General features: G+C 30.5%; 1 protein-coding gene across 1 annotated transcript in view; it reads right to left on the reverse strand.

The window, feature by feature from the left end:
- The window catches only part of OtopLc (proton channel otopetrin-like c), a 147,778-nt gene that overhangs the window by 46,707 nt on the left and 82,868 nt on the right, over positions 1 to 18,203 (reverse strand). Inside the window, exons 4-5 of the mRNA XM_088228068.1 lie at positions 13,375 to 13,492; positions 11,826 to 11,934 (exon numbers count right to left, since the gene is read on the reverse strand). Of these exons, the coding sequence (XP_088084194.1) occupies positions 11,826 to 11,934; positions 13,375 to 13,492 (227 nt within the window). The remainder of the gene's footprint in view (positions 1 to 11,825; positions 11,935 to 13,374; positions 13,493 to 18,203) is intronic.

The raw sequence follows: 18,203 nt of genomic DNA on the forward strand, positions 1-18,203 counted from the left end.
CCATATTTTTTTTCACATGTTAAAAGGATGAACGAGATCAAAAATGATTAACTACGAGCTACAAAAATACATCCTTAGTTTTCTATAAGCTCATTATATTGCGAAAGGTGTTCTGTACTGTAATTCACTACTGTAATTACCTGGCCTTCTGCCCTGTGTGATGTAAAAAAATAAACATATATTTTACTATAAAGTTTATATTATAATAAAATAAATAAAACAACTTTAATTTTAACCACTAACTTTTTATTATTATTTTTTCCACCGGAATATAACAAAAAAATAATTAATACCAAATAAACAATATTTCTTTTAGTCCTCTCCTGTCTAGCTTCGAAAATATTGATATCAAATTACCACCCTTGTAAGTCCACGAGTGGGTCCACGTGTAGTATTTAGTAAGCATTATAAAAAAAAAATAGGAGTTAATTCACTAGTTACGTAAACCTTGACAAAGAAGCTTGTTTGCTTTGAAACCGGTCGGTGGAAAAAATAATAATAAAAAGTTAGAGGTTAAAAACAAAGTTGTTTTATTTATTTTATATATATTATACTATTGTATGTGTGTGTATAACCTTTTCAAAACTCGTGTTTTTCCAAAGAATTCAAGTGGCATTAAAAAAGCAAAGTTAAAAAAAGTTTGGCAAACTGGCCAAAATGGGTTGCTTTATCTTATTTTTTTATGCAATCCGATTTGTTGAGGAAAAACATTTTTGAGAAGGGAATGTAGAAGTCTAGGCAGTTACAGGACTTATGACTTGTCGTTGGTAACCTGTGGTCGCCTTCTCAATTATTTTTTTACCTCGATTGCGACAAATTTAGATCTGAATACTGGTAATTATATTTATTTATTCATGCATTTCATAATATATATTTATACAGTTTTTTGTTCACTTTGCCTAGCTGTACGAAACCGTACTTATAATTTTCTTGTTGTTTTACTGTAGAATGTTTTATTATTTAAACTTTCTACTGAATATGCTGTATAATTTTTAGGTTTATTTTTTAAATATAAATCTTGCATAATTTTTGGTTTAATTTTTTTTTTATAAATCTTGGGTATAAGGAAATTCATGTTTGAAAAAAAAAATATTAAGCCAAATATGTTAATATTATAAATGTTTGTATAAAGCAGATTTGCCGTTTTTGTTAATAAAATAAAAAATCAATAAATAAATAACTCCCCAGTGAGGAAATCCAGCCAGTCTGCAAACATTTGGACATACTCAAAACATTGTTGAATCAACTAACTGGTAAATGAAGAAGAATGAAAAATGGAAAATTTGTTCGAAGCGAACTTCGTCCGGTTTCGAAGCTATATAAACTTGTGTGTTGTTTTATTTTAATTATGTAATAATCAACTACAAGGTTAGTGCTTCAAATATAACCTGAATCAATTTGCTGGCTATGTTGATTCTGGGATTACTGTCGTTACTTGTGGCTTGATGTTGACAACAGAAGAGGGCGTCTAGGGACCATGTTTGTGTCATGTTTGTGATGTGCTCATGACCGACTTTACTGACCGTTGTACACCAAGTAGACGCAATCCATCACACCTTTTAGGCCCTTCGGTTTTGTATTTGACGTGGAAATGTAAATATTGAGAAGGTGGTTTTTTGATACAGTGGCATTACATTTAAACGGAGGGTGCTATGGGCTTTTTTGTTTTTGTATAAACACATAAGCGTTGTTATTTTCACTTTAACCTTTTCTCAAAGTATTTTAGATGTAACAGGTTTTTTGCTATAAAGAATTTCCCAATAATTCAAAATAATAATTAACAATACACATTAAATACTTCTAATATTGGTTTGCATACATTGTTTCTCACAAAATAAATTTAAGGATAGTAAAAAGTAACGAAAACAGGTACAGTATAGGCGTTGTAAGGAGATGTTGGGTTGTATAGAAAATTACTATAAAGAGATATAATTATTATGTAGGTATATTACAGTTAAATTTTAAATTATCTTTTTCAAAAAATGCAGACTACACGAGTAAGAAAATCGCAAAGAAGGTATCCCTGTTAGGAAGGATAAGGAATAAATTAGACATTAAAACCTCTCTGCTGATATTTAAAAGTATTATCGTTCCCCACATTGATTATTGCTCCAGTATTTTATATTTAAGTAATGAAGGAGATCTAAAGAGACTCCAAATAATACAAAACAAAGCGATGAGGATAAGATTTAAGATGTGGGAGACGAACAAATTTTAAGAAAATGATTCAACTTCTAGATATCATGACAATTGATCAAAGAATCAAATTCAATGTTGCCAATGAAATAAACAAAATTATTAAAGGAATAGTTCCGAGATATTTTCAAAATAAACTAAAAAATAATGAGTTCTTTCATAACTATGCAACAAGAGGATCTAAAAATATAAGACTGGAAAAGAAATCAAAAGCAATGTCCAAGAACTGCCTTATGTACAAGGGAATAAAACTATTTGAAGAAATGCCAGAAAGCATAAAAAATTAAATTAATGTAAATATATTTAAAATTAAATGTAAAAAGTATATATGTGAAGAATATCAGGTAGTATATAGTGTAAATAGAGAATATAATTAATGAAAATGTACATTTTTTTATTTTTTTTATTTTTTATTTTTGCACCACAACAGGCCAGGAGGCCCAATTACAGTGGTGAATCACATCACAGAACACCCAGGCTTGAGAAAAATCACATTTTAATTTTTGAGTTCTCACCGGGAATCGAACTCGGAACATTCCGTGCGTGAGTCAAGCGTCTTGACCACTACACCACGGAGGCCGCAACAGTTAATATTATAAATTAGGATATTAAGTGTATAATAGTGATAAATAATGTTAGAATAAGTATAGATGTAAATATTGTGTTGTAAATATATATAAGACTATGTTACATAGAACTAAATAAATAAATAAATAAAATAAAAAAGAAAACCGGGCAATTATGTATATTTAACCATATTACAGGGCCGTATTCACGGACCAGACGAACGCTTCAGAATCGTCCCATTCTTGAATACGCCCCTGTAATATGGTTTCCTTCATGTGTTATTCATATAAATCTCATCTAGGCTATTCCACATAAATTTATAAGAAAAACTGCTTACAAATTAGTGATCACAAGAGACAACTGTACAGGGTGTTCTTAAAACCCTGTCACAACCGAAACCACAATGATCAGTCTGGGCAAGAAGATATATTAGCATATTTAAAAAAATATTTAGGACAACGCATTACTAACGCATTATTTCTCCCACAATTTTTTTTTAAGCTTTGAAAGAGCAATTATTATTCTAGGCATAGCATAAAATTTACAATCTGAATCTTGCACATAGGTGCAAGATTTATAAATATTTGAAATATATAAAGACTGTTGACTTACTGCATTCTGTCAGTAGAGCCTCGATATTATAATATTTTCTTTACACACACATATGTAGATGGTATGCAACATATATTTTTCTATCATAAATTTGATTTAATTTGAGCATAAACTATTTCTTCTTCTTTGTAATGTTTGATTTCATCGAGAGAATAATTAAGTGACAGTAATATTTCTTCTGTATGTTCACCGTGATGAGGAGGACGATGCGCTGCAAGAGATGACCCTGGAGTTCTACTTAGTCGAGGAGATGGAACTGGAACCATGTCCCCATCGTAACTTTTTAGAAAACTGTTTCTTGAGGCGTTATGCGGATGGGTATAAGCTTTCAAGGCTACGACAGGAGTAACACATGCATCGTATTTATCAAATATTTCACACCATTCTTTTTGAGTATATTTTATAAAAATATCTTTTAGCGAAGTTTTTTGCTTTTCGAAATCCGCAAACTGATCTTCGTCTTCATTTATATTTAATGCCTTCAAAAGTTGTTTATAAAATTGCGGTTCAATGGCACCTACTGCCATGTATTTTCCATCTTTAGTTTTGTATGTATCGTAAAAGTGAGAAAAAGAAAGACAAAGAAATCTTAAAAAAAAAAAAAAACAAATGGTTGCTTACTTCTGCAGGGGAGAAGTGAGGGGAGCGCGACGCAGTATCAGACTCCCCCTCCCCCTCCTCGTTTCTGCCCTGCAGAAGTAAGCAACTATTTGCTTTTTTTGATATTTTATTTTTTAAATTTTATTCGTTCTAAAAAATATTTTTAATGTGCCAATATGTCGTCTTGCTCATACTGATCATCGTGGTTTCGGATGTGACAGGGTTTAATGAACCCCTGTACTCATATAACTATACTGATATGGAACTTTTTCTTAATCTGATGAGTCTTTCAAAACGCCGATTTAACGTAGAATTAATAGGTATCCTTAAACTAGTCGATGGTTAAATTGATATTCCGACTATTCTCCAACAAATACCTCTTAATGTTCTTTCACAAAGACTCAGAAATATTGAAATACTAACCTTGGTCATCAAAATACTAATTATTGTTTCCAGGCACCTCTACTCAGATTGATCAGACTTGTTGACAAAAATCAGGTTCTGAATTATTTTGGTTGTATATTATATATCGATACTAATAAATTAAAAAAATAATAATATTCAATGAATTCCTTACGTCTATAATCAATCAGGATCCCATAATGCTTGTCAATTATATTTAATTAAAATTGTTTTTTTCTTTTGTTGTTCCGTTTTTAATTTAGTGTTACTGTTTATGACTGTCTTTTAGTAACAATATTTTGAGTTTGTCCAAATTTTTGTAGACAAGGACTGGATTTAACTCCCTGGGGAGCTGTTTATATTAACATTTACATGTTAATATTAACATGTTGATAAATTACCTGGTCCATGAAGAAGTATAGAAATTGAAAAAATAATATTTTTAGGCGTTGCCTAGTATGCAGGTGAAATAATTCAATTAGATGAATCTCACCCGCATAAATAAAGGTTTCAGCTCTTTAACTTCACAAACATATACATATGAAAGAATTGAAGGAATATAGATGTTCAAATATAGGCAGAATGGTGAATGTTACACAGTGTGTAAAGTTGCCATTTAAACCAGCCATTGACAGGTCATAAGCCCTGTAGATGCCTGGACTTCTATATTACCTTCTCTTAAATGTTCTTCATCTTTGTTGTAATATGTCTTTTAGTTATTATATATGTTCAAAATGGACTTAGGCAGCAAATTTATAAAAATTAAATGTAGGAGAAAAATTGACCGCAAAATAAGACAGTACGTGGTCTATTGCTCGTTGCCGCGGGGGACTTTGATTGACGATGTTTACACCCCTAAAAAAGGAAGAGGGTTGAAACAAAAAAAATCGATTAAGGACGTCCCGTAATTAATATCTTTTGGGTTACGAACAAAAACGAGGGTAGACAATGAAACAATGAAAATCCTCGCGAGTTATCCTAAAGCCCAAGATTTAAGCATTAAAATTATTGCTTGTTGTTAAAAAATATATTGTTGGTAATATTTAAATACTAATATCCGCATAGGTAAAAACAGTGAGGCTATTTTGTTCCCGTCATGAAAACCTGTTTTCACTAACAAGTAGCTTGTTTTAACTAGCGTAAATCAATATATTAATGTACGAGTATTATATATAAAATATAACATATATAGGTGTCTTCCATGATTGTAAATCATTTTTCGACGCCCACGATGACAGCATCATAAAAAAGTCATCGCGTGCGCTTGGCTTTGTTATGCGTAGCTCTACGTCGTTCATTATGGCAATGACACTTAAAATCCTTTACTGTACATTAGTGCGAAGCAACTTAGAATATGCATCTCAAATATGGAATCCTATGTACAATGTGCAGATATCACGCATTGAAAATATTTTTTAAAAATTCGCTAATTTCATGTGTTTCCGGTTGAAACTTGAGTTTAAATCCGACCAGTATATTTATATATGTAAAAACATCACCTATTGCCTCTGCAAAAACGTCGGGAAATAGCGGATATATTTTATTTACTTAAAATTGCCTCTGGTTCAATTGACTGTCCCGAACTAATATGCAAACTTTCTATCAATGTTCCTTCCAAAGTTTTAAGAAATAACCCTCTTCTTCACATACCTCTTGTTTCGTTTAATTATAGGCAAAATTCATATTTATGGCGAACTTTTAATAATTTTAATGTTATAAATAAATCATTTAACATAGATTTATTTGTAAATAATCTTAAAGACGTACGGCGTTTGCTTTCGAAATAATTCGTAGTACTTTTTCTTTTCTTTTGAATTTACATTTAATCACTATCCATTTTATGTTCGAGAATCTTTTTTAACTTACTGTGATGCTACTTGTGAAAACCTGTAATTGGCTTATTTGTTATTTGTTTTGTTATATATATATAAGATAATTATAGCTGTTGGTTATCCAAATAAATAAAATAAAATAAATAAATAAATAAAATAGCAAAAGTCTTTAAACTTAACAAAGTATCATATTTCGTGTGTTTATATTAATGTAAGAAAATAAACGTTATATTGCACCTTTGAAACAAAACATTTATTTTATGTTTCAGAGGATTTGATCTGTAGCGTACATTAAGGCTGTAGGACGATAAAAAGTGAGGAAATCATAAGATTTTTCCATTTTTAAACGCCGTTCTTTCGAAATCACGTCAATAAAAAAAAATTATCCCAATTTTCACAACGAAAAATAATTTCTTTTTGACCGGCAGATTACGCCTCTTAAAATTAAAACTAAACTAGGGTAATGATTGGCATACATTTAAGAAAAAGTATTTAAGTAAAATTTGTGCTAATGATGTAAAGATAATGAACAAAAACAGGACAATTATTAAACTAAATAAAAAATATTTAAAAAGAAATTAAAAGCATTTAGAATCAAACAAACAGTGGGGTACTTTCCTTAAATTCTGGGTTGTATTATGAATTCAAGAATCGCTTTAAAAAATAGGTAAATTATTTTACACCTTTAGCGCAAGACTGCTCACCTTAACTTCATGTGACAGATTTTCGAACTAAGTTGCATTTAGTTTATCAATGCAGTGCTTTATGCACCACTGGTTATGGAAAGGTGATGGTGATTGATTCCCAAGTAGCGAATATTGTAATCAGCTTCCCGATGCAAAGCGTTTTTTATCAAACCAAATTTTATATCTCGAGTTACCTGGTTATTGCGTCACAGATTTTAATAATGTAGCTTAAATTCACGTGCCTTTTATTGTTAAAATTAAGAACTCTACATGTGGTTTTTAAACCGCCTTGGGCCAAAGTGTGAGAAAGGACCGCTGGAATTCGCTAATGGTAAATTATCATATTAATGTATGCAAATATAGACAATAACCACCTCTAGGAATCTACGTAATTAAAATAGATAAAGTTTTAATATACTTCAGTAAAGCACTAACCCACAGGCCACAAATGTTCAAACCATAATAGTTGGTGAATAACTTACACGAGCAAATACGTTAAATATTTCAGTAGAATATTTCGCTTCTGAGAGAAGCATTTTAATTTGATTTTCAACATGATTTAAATAAGTTAGTATGTAAATAAATTATACGTATAAATTCATCATGTACATAAAATATGAAGAAAACATACTATAGAATGTTGGATGTATGCCTGGAGAGTGAATTGGTGATGAATGAAAGTAAGTCAAAGGTGATGGTTTTTAAAAGGGGAAATGAGGTTACTGATTGCATAATAAATGCAAACAACGAATGTCTCGAACAAGTAGAAGTATTTGTGTGTCTGGGAAGCATGTTTTCAAGAGATAGAAGAGTAGAAAAAGCTGTCGAAAGGAGAGTGAATGCGGGCAACAAAATAAACGGCGCACTAAGCACAGTTATTGCTAATAAAAATATGTCAATCGAAGATAAACTGGTACTGCACAACGGAGTTTTAGTCCCAACACTTATGTATGGAAGTGAAACATGGAACTGGCAGAGGAAGGATGAAAGCCGAGTGAACGCGGTCGAAATGTGATCTCTTAGACGACTATGTGGGAAATCAATGTATGACAGGGTTACGAATGATGAAATCAGGCGAGTGTAAATCTGAATCAGGTATAATTGATAAGATTAAGAAAGGGTCATTCAGATGGTTTGGCCATGTAAAACGAATTGATGACAAAATAATGGTAAAATAGGTATATATGGCGATAATGAACGGTAACGTGGGACGAGGACGACCAAAGAAGACGTGGCAAGATCAGATAACCAAAATCTGGTCATAAAAAAAAAAGCTTTTTTATCATATGGAAAAACAAGTGGTTAAATTTTTATATTTTTTATATTTATTTTATTATAATGAATAACCACAAAGCTAGTGTTTCATACTAAACTAATAGAGTCGTCCATTCGAAGAAAAACCATAATATTATTATTGATCACGAAGTTAGCTACATATTATAGCAATGCAACGGGCCGCAGGTCCTTGGATTGAGAACTGCAATCGAGAAGCCGAAACCGTCCATTAAACGTTTGTTGTTAAATTAAAAACCAATCTAAAACCAAACCGAAAATTTGGAACAATTTTCTTCTATGCAATAAACTTTGTAAAAAAATATTTTTAAGTACCTACTTATTTGAATTAATACCAGACGTTCAAAGGAAAGAATGTTTGATATTTCGTATAATACGGGATTTAAACTCAGAGTAATAATGCTCCAAGCTATAGAGGAGCCCAAACGTAGGATAACCATTCTATGACTATTGGGTATTAAGTTAGCGACAGTTCGCAGCAAAACAATAGGTCGTACTCAGGTCGAGAATGGATATTAATTTTTATTGTAAATACTTTTGAATATGTACCCGTGTATTTATTATAGCAGAGTTATTCCATTTTATTTTTCTATAATTCGCCTATATTTTACATTTATTTACATTTATTGAGACATAAATCCCAACTCCGTGGAACCGAAGTCCTGTGGTGAGTTTGTTTTTTGTCTGTCACATCTCCGGAACGGCGAGTCGTAGCGACCTGAAATTTAGACACGTCATTAAGGATGCGATACAAGGTTAACCTTGCTATTTTCGAGTAAAATATGGATCGACCTCTACTCGATAAAAACTCAAACTTTATATGGATGCCTAGTGTGGTCCCGAAAATTGAGAAAAAATAATAACTGAAGTAAATATGTTGATATAATAAAAGTTTTTAAGCAACATAATACACGTGTCGGGACAATAAATGCCAAAAATCAATGTAAATCATGGGAAAATATTCGGAATCAATTACCTGTGGAAACTGACTCCTTTAACACATTTGACGCTCCTACTGCTGCAACCAAACATACCGTGATTCACCATAGTCGATTTTAACGTAAATATCCAAGTTATTTACAAACAAAGCCAAGCACAGCGACAAAAACATCCGATAGAACCGTTGTGTATTTGCTGTCAAACAAAACAAAATGGCCGCCAATTTTTTGCTAACCAACATCGCTTGCGTTCTATGAAACACAGTGATAGGGCTTCTCTATAGGTTGACGAATTATTACTCTGAGGATTTACATCACTTTACAATCCTACATATTATATATAATTTTTGAAATTGGGTAGGCAATTTAAAAAACATCAGGGAAAAAACTGTTTGTTTGGAAATATTAATTGAAAACGTCACTATTATTTCAAGGATTGTAATCTTTTTCAACTTATGCGATCTGCTAAAAAAAAGTAATAATCAAGATTTCAAGTAGCGCGCTACACAAAGAAAAGTGATACTTGAAAATATATCAAGTGTTCTAAAGTTGGCTTTGATGAAAGAGAAAAATCTTACCATTGACTCAAGCAAGGATCGAGGGTATCCTTATTAGGACAAAGGCGACTACGAGGGGCAGGGAAAGTGGGCCTAATTAGGATGTTATTAGCGAAGGGAGGAAGGTAACAGAGTGACTCAATGAAGTACTAACACTAGTGAAGGTAAACATCACTATTTTCATTTAATCAAAATTAATTACTAAATTGAATTATAAAATTATTAAAGAAATAAACTGTAATTTAAGATAAATGATCTATAACTTATCTGTATAGAATTTCTGGACGTGTATTTTTTTTATTATGTATTTTGTAAATTGATGTGTCATAATATTTATTAATGAATTGATTTTAAGAGTCCCGATAAGACACGGAGTTTTCGAAAAAGTCGGGACACAAAACAATTATAATTATGCTAAAATAAAATTGTTTATTGTGTATATTAATAAAATAATAGCATGTGATAGTATTACTCCGCTAATATCCTTGAAAACGTCGACCCTTTAGTTGCTGCACAATATTTAAAGATTATTGTTTATAAGTTCTGGTTTTTCCTTTTTTTTTAAATCTTTTAGGTCGTTCATGAATTTCTTATGTCTAGTTCCATAGTCCGAAATTGGTATTGAAGATTTTCAGAAGAGAAATCGGTCAACATAATATTTGAAGTTAAATAATTGTCGCATTTTTTTCAAAATAGGTTGTTTTATCCAACGTTTCCAGCAACAGATTTTGACGAAAACGCCACAATTGTTCTTCAACCCTTGCGTGGTTATGATGTCACATAGAATACAAAAAGTAATATATCGCACACTGAATAGAAGACTGTTGTAACTAAAATTGATCGATTTTGAGTTATGGACACAGTCAAAATTACTTCACATGTCTTATATTTAATTTTTTCATTACATATTTTTATATATTCTATATTTTATCATAAATAATTACACTTGTATTTAATCCTGATGTACTTATTGCAAATATATTATTTTAAAAAATATTAAAAACCCTATCACCTTTTCTTAAATGTATCACTTTATGTATGGTGAAAGTGAATTTTTACTCTCCTGTAAAATCAGTAATTTTGAGTTACGACAGTCTTCTACTCAGTGTGCGATATGTTGCCCCTACACGGATTTTCTAGCGAGTCAGAGCACGTTAACAGGCATGAGTCGTTCATGATTGTGTCACTATAAACTGTTTCTCTGTAATCAACTAATTTATGAATAATATTTTTAATAAATAAAAAATAAATCAAGTCATGATTGCCGAAACATCGTAACCGACAAAAAACAATATTTTATAGAAAAACATACTCGTATCTTCCTTTCAATAAACAAGGAATACACTATCGATATCACAATAATATCAAATAATTATTCGAAACAAAACTTAGTTCTCAAAGCATATTCCTTAATGCAATGGGGCACCGTTTGCAAAAACGTTTTCAGCACAGCCTTTTACGAGTTAAACTTTTAAACTTTCGGAGTAAAAATATCCAATTAAACATACAATAAACCGCGCCTTTATCATAATAGTGATATTAAACTATTTTTTTTCGAATTTCGAAGATTCGAAGCAAGCGTCTCTAGCACCCCATTTATACATTGATATTTTTCACTCACCGGGTCTCTTTCGTCACAAGATTCTCTTATTTTTTTAAAACATATTTTCAAAATATTATGTATACCCACGTGTTATTTTTATACATACTTCATTTTATTGTAATTTTTTTATTATTTGTATATGTATGAATTAAGATTTTATACTTCGTAATGTACGTATATTTAAAACAATTGAATTGAAATCATATAAATTGTATATCCCTATAACAGGTAGGCCTGCCTGGTAGCAACTGATGGAATACCAAAACAGAAGCCATTGGACAAGTATTTTATGAAAAGCAATGGATAATTAAAAAAATATCATGTTAACTGATTATTATATAAAGCATATATACATAATCGAAATTCCACTACGTATTTTTTTTATCGTGAGGTATTTTTAAGATAGCTTTAGCTAATAGTTTTTCCCTTTAGCAAGTGATACTGCTATTTAAATTCGTAATTTTACAACGCTAATTATGGCATCTCTAGGGTACACGAACAAAGGGGTGAAGGGTATATTAAGTGAAGAGAGATCTTACTTTCGAGGTTGTTGGCGGCTTTCAGTGCTTTGGAGCGGTCCCTTAGAAGTGCAGCGTACATGTACAGTAAGAACACCATACTTCCAAAGTATAGGTACAAGTAAAATCCCTGGAAAATTAAAAGCAATTAGCAATAGTCTTACTGTTCAGCTATAATACCTTGCTACTACCTTTTCCCCTTTAAAAAATGCAGTGAAATTATGTAAAGGTAGGTATATATTGTTTAAATTAAAATTATAGTACAAAACTGCAATCTAGTATGTTTATAAAAAACAAACAAATTTGTGATGAATAAGTCAATCAGATACCAAAATAATATCAAAATTCATAAATTTCACAGAAGTCATGGTCAAAATAGTTTTATTTTCAAAGGAATACAAAATTATACAACAATCAACTCCCCAAGAAACTTAAAACTCTAAAACTATCTTGTCAAGTAGAAACAGCATTAGTATTTCTGTATTATTGTAAACTATTCGTATCTTTCTTTAGTATAATTTATTTTTTATAAATGTTTTCATTTATCCAATACGCTGAGTTTAAACTGTATTATTTACGTTGTATTTATGTACATAGTTCAAGGAATACCTTGCAACAAAAAAAAACCATTGATGTATAAAGAAGTAATGAAGAATATAAATATTTTATTTTTATTACGTTAATATTATTATTATTTTGTTATAAAATACTTATTATACTTGTACCTACAATCAAGTCAGTTTAAGTCCCTCTCCAAGCACAAGAGATTGTTTCTTTTTTGGGATGGGACAGCATAAAATAATATTAATGTAATAATATTATTAAGTTGCTATAAATGTACTTACATTTAATAATAAAATAAAAACTGTTTGAAATAAGAAAATAAAATAAAATTAAAAATAAAACAAACATATTTAAAAAGCGTTGGTAGAAATTCGCATGCCATATGAAAGTATATTTGAGTTGACGAAAACTGTTACATTTTTAGTGCAACGTCATGTTATTTATGATATGTAAAATACGTTTTAGCTATTATCACCTATAATTTAAAAGTGTTCACTAGTGACCAGGTTTCGTCGCGACTGACATCGTCAGATTGGTGAGAAATTATCTCAAAAGTTTGTCGAAACTAATATATTTATTATAATTATTAATTTCCAAGTTATCAGATCGCGAAGAAATGCAGAGAAAAAAAAAATATTTTGGGCCAGTTTTTCATTAGATCTCTTTCAAATTATAATATGTGAGGGCTGTTTTTTTTATTTAAATAATTCATTTTATATGTGTATATGCATAATTGTCCACACTGTAATTTTAAGAAAACGTCTTCATTTTAAAAGGAAAAAAACGAGCGAAAAAAATGTGCCCCTATGACACTATTCGAAAAAAACATTTGAAAATTTAACTTGAAAATAATGTTAAGTCATTGGTATTTGGAATACGTTTAGTCTTGTATTTTTTTAACAGTTCAAAAGGACAATTTTAAATCGGGCACAAAAGAATAAAACACGATTTAAATTTTAAAAAATGAAAGAAAAAAATGTAATTATTATGAATAATGAATACTTACTTCATAGAAGGAAGGGGGAATGTAAGTGGAAATAACTTCAGCCATAGGAAAGGCGATTCCCATCACAACTAGAAGCTTCCCGTACAGGGCGGACAGCGTATCAGCAAGGGCATCTCCCCTGGAACAAAATACTTCACATTACTAAGGATTTCGACCAGATATGCTGCATGGGCCGACCTAAATGTGTGAATAATATGAGGACAACGGGTCTGCAGCATTCGCGTTTTGCTTTCCCCGGTGGTAGCACGTTATTAGAGTTTATAATTAGTAAAAAGGCTAATTATTATCTGATGTAAGATACAGTGAATTTTGCAAAAAGTCAATTTAAGATTTAAAAAAAAAAAACATTATTAAATATATTTTTTACAATATACATAAGAGGTAAAACAGAGTATTCAAAACATAAAGGATAATTACATAGCAATGAAATACATATTAATAGTAAAAAAAGGGCATGGCCTGTTCGTGGGTATACAATAAAATGTTAATGAATTTTTGACCCTATAATAAATAGACAGTTATAATATTTTTGTGTAACATAAGAAAGAGAAAATAAAATATTCTGTAAAGATAATACGGTATTTTTTTATAGTAATTAAAAAAAGAAATAAAAAATATTTAAAAAAATATTCCTTATTATGAAAGGGCAACAAAATATACCATAGAAAAAAAGAGTTCTTGAATCCAGGCTAGTGCATGTTTTTTAAAAAAAGGAAAATGAAAATGAAAAATAAGGATAAATTTGTTGACCAATTCTCAAACAATGTAGGTAATAATAATAATAATAATTGGCTGGTTTTTATAGCGTCATTTTTGTGAAAAATCACCTCAAAAGCGCTTTACAATTGTAAATCTAAACTTACATTTTAACTAAGCTAAAGTGATATATTATATTTTCTGATTTAAAATTGAGGGTATGATAGTCTAAAAAAGTGGGATTTTAGTTGGGATCTGAACTGACTGGGACTGTCGATGATTCGTAAGTTTGAAAGCCGGTAGCGGCAAAAGAACGATCTCCAAATCTAGTGTTTGGAGAGCGCCGGATTTCGACAAGTTTTCCTCTTCCTGAATCAAATGCTGATATAAGAGTAGATTTTTTAATTTTTTTTTTATAGAGTCTTTATTCAATAAAATATACATGTTATTACAATATTAATACATTATAAAGAAAACAAAGTATTAAGATATATTTTGTCCCGATAAACTATTCAATAATAGTTTGTCATCGGGTGCTCAGACAATAGTTTTAATTAATAATCAAATAAGAAGAGTAAGAGTTTGACATGTATTTTCCCTAATACAAAGGTCCGATGGGTATCTTGGAGCCATTTCACGAAGGGATTCAATACTGTCCAGCAAAGCTTGCATTTTAATAACTCTGGGCTTTTTAACCAGTGCAAATCTCGAAGATGTGAGATGTGAGAATATTTTTTACTCCCGTAATAAGTCTTATTTATTTAAACACTTTACATCCATCTACAATTTACATCCATATGCATAACGGCAAAGGTGTTATGTAAATCTATTAAGGCTATGTATAATAAATACCATATGTATGAAATAATAAATATTATCTCTGTGGTGGATCAAGAATTTAGTTCAGTGTGTAAAATAGAATCAGAACCCATAGAAGAAAATCAGATGGAGATAATTTGTAATTGCGTAGTGGTTGACGAATTCGCCTACCATTCTTGACGTCCTGAATTCGATTCCTGGCATGGTGGTCGGGAAATATTATTTTTTAAGGCTTTTTTGAACTGCAATATTTAATTGTTTCTGGATTGGAACTTACGGCGTTAGACTTATCACCCTACCTTCATGTAACGTGTAACGGATGGATCGCTATACAATACACAGGCTCAATCACGACGAATAAATATTTGAGTTCATATTATTAATCCAATATTTCCATTTTCAGACCATTTCCGAAATGCCGAAAAAAACTTGTGATGAAAAAATGGGAATCGAGTTGTGTTGGAGTGGGATTTGAACTTCGGATCATTGATTTGTGAGTTCACAATACTACCACGGGTGCACAACCCGGTTCAGATATAAACAGCTAGTTAGTAAATTAGACTTTTGATTGAAAAAATGTTATAATTTAATCTAACTGTACCTACCTAATATTTAATTTTTTTGTACACTTTAATATTGTAATTATTTTCTCTTGTTTGAAAGAGGAAAGAAGGGAGGACTGATAGCTACGTATTACTCCGTGTGAATCCGCCGGCGGAAGGATTTTTAAGTCCGAGTAAACAAAAAACTTTTTCTTTTATTTTTAATGTTGATGTTGATGGATGCAGAAAACGAGGAAGACCGAGAAAGACATGGCACGATCAAGTCTATCAAATACTTGAAGATGGACATGTCAAAAGTATGAATAATCGGCGTGCGTGCATAAGAAGATGTATGAATGTAGAGGAAGCAAGGTCTGTATGCCAAGATAGAGTGTTATGGCGTTCTATCCTCTCTGCCTACCCCTACGGGGAAACGGCGTAATGGTTTGTTGTTGTTGTTGTTTATTTTTTTTATTATTTCATTATTGTTGTAATATTTTATTTATTTTTTACGTGTGGAATGATGCGGAGTGGCTATTTATATGTACGCTTTTTTTCTTCTTTTTTTGACATTGTATTTAGTAATGTATAGGAAACTATAATTGGCCTATAATTTTGTTTTTTTTGTATATATTTCTTTTTTGTTGTTCTTTTCTTTTAATAAATAAAATAAAAGTTAAAAAATATTTATATGAAAACAATGCAAAAAAATCAAAACAGTTGTTTTTTAAACCGGAGAGGATTTCAGAACGGATGTTAGGTTCAAAGCTGATGGAAAATGTCGTATGTTTGTAAGACACAGTATGGTTTCCCATCAACATAACGTTATGTTTTCTAGACCCTCTCTTCCGTAAAATTTTCGCTCTCTGTACAAAGTTACGACGGAATAAATTTACAAAACTTGTAACATATTTACAGCGTTTACAGGGACGAAAAACTAGAGAAAAACTTTCAGAGATTTTTCTAGAAAATTGCACGCTGAACATGAAAATTTATGACTGCTTGGTCGCTGATTTGTATACCCACAAACGTTTATTTTCTTTTTTACTTTCGTTTTTCAGTCTTGGTGCTGCTGGATATTTCAATGATGATAAAAAAGGGCTAATATCTGTTATCTTAGACGATAAAACACGGATGTCCACTTTTTCCCGTTTTGAAGTTAAAAATGCAGAAATTATTGCAATAAGCTATTTTATACGCGAATAAAACACGTATAAATGCTTTTTTGGTTGCAATATAAATCTGAAGTCCACCTTGTTTTTAAGCGAACAAAACTTCAGTAGTCTCAGATATGATATTTTAATATGTGGCATTATTAACAAAATCATTATTATTTTTAATTTAAAGCTCTTTACTGATTGAAATTATCTCATTTAGTTCAAAATCGCATAATCACAAAATCTTGTTTCCTATAAGGTACAGATATATATTATTAAAAAAAAAAAAATTGAAATACTAATTATTTTAACTATAACTTTTCCGACTGTTTTGGTTGAGAATTGTTGTTTTTTAGAACCAATTTTCAGAATTCGATAAAACAAAAATACCTACTACGATGCTCGATGGATTTTTAAACACAGTACAAACGGAATTAAATATAATTTATTGAAAATTTTTCATTTTTTAAACTTAAAGCCCTATTAAATGTATTTAAATTGTAAATTTTATGTGGGATTGCCTAGAACTGTTATAACTTATTAACTTAAGGGTGCCTGGTAAAATTACTAGACAGGTGCCACCGTTTTGTAGCAACAATTCACGGAAAGTGTATTCACAGTAATGCCGTATTAAATAGACACCGAGAACTGGCAATAGTTATTCCCACGAATCGGGTATATTTAATGTAGGGTATTGTTCCCTCAGAACAAACATATGGAACTATTTGAAAGATGGTGATTGGTAAATATATCATTAAAATGTTCAATTAATTAATTCGCTTTAATTTAAAAAATAAATAAATGGTACTGAGGTGTTTTATATTTTTTTGGTTTAATTTTTATTTCTTAATTTTAAGTAAAAATAAACGTATTTGTTTTTTTTTTCAAATAATTAAACAATATATTATGCGTTTTGTAAAATGCAATTGTGCAGTACATGTTTATAAAATAACTTTCATACTTTATGGATATACAACCTGTCTCAAAATTCAATGATAAGCGGGCACCAGCGAGTGGACCAGCTCATCCTCGAAAAAAAAATATATACTTACAAAAAAATTTATAAAATCCGTCGAAAATTAACACCCTCTTAGCTATTTTGAACAACCCTGTGTATAAATTGGTTACTGAAACCAGCCAGTGACAGGTCAAAAGCTCTGTTTAATAAGGTCCTTTATCATTTTTCCAAAATTCAAAATACTACATCAATACTACATCAAAATACTACAAACTATGGCCTAAATTCTCCAATGACCCGCCTTTGTCGTATTGTTAACTCAAGACAAGATCTAGATTTTTTTGGTTTAAGTTTACAACGATTTAAACGAGCACTAAATAAATAGTCCAGATCTTGTCTCGATGTCCCTTATGTTTGTCAATGCTTCTTTTCTTTTTTTTTTTAAATGTTTTAAACTATTCTTTTATTGTAATACGAGTATTTAAACCTTATAAACTGTATACATGGACAATGTTCGTTAATAAATAAATAATAATAATAATAATTATATCCGTTAAAATGTAGTTCTGAAAAGGGGATTGGGTAAAAAGTATATCGAGTCGTGTAAAAGATATAAGCAAAGAACAGAGAATTCTAACTTTTCTGATTGCATACATA

Source organism: Micrasema longulum, unplaced genomic scaffold, assembly GCF_059751315.1.
Source record: "Micrasema longulum isolate JH-2025_06_02 unplaced genomic scaffold, ASM5975131v1 h1tg000559l, whole genome shotgun sequence".
In the NCBI taxonomy this organism is placed as follows: domain Eukaryota; kingdom Metazoa; phylum Arthropoda; class Insecta; order Trichoptera; family Brachycentridae; genus Micrasema; species Micrasema longulum.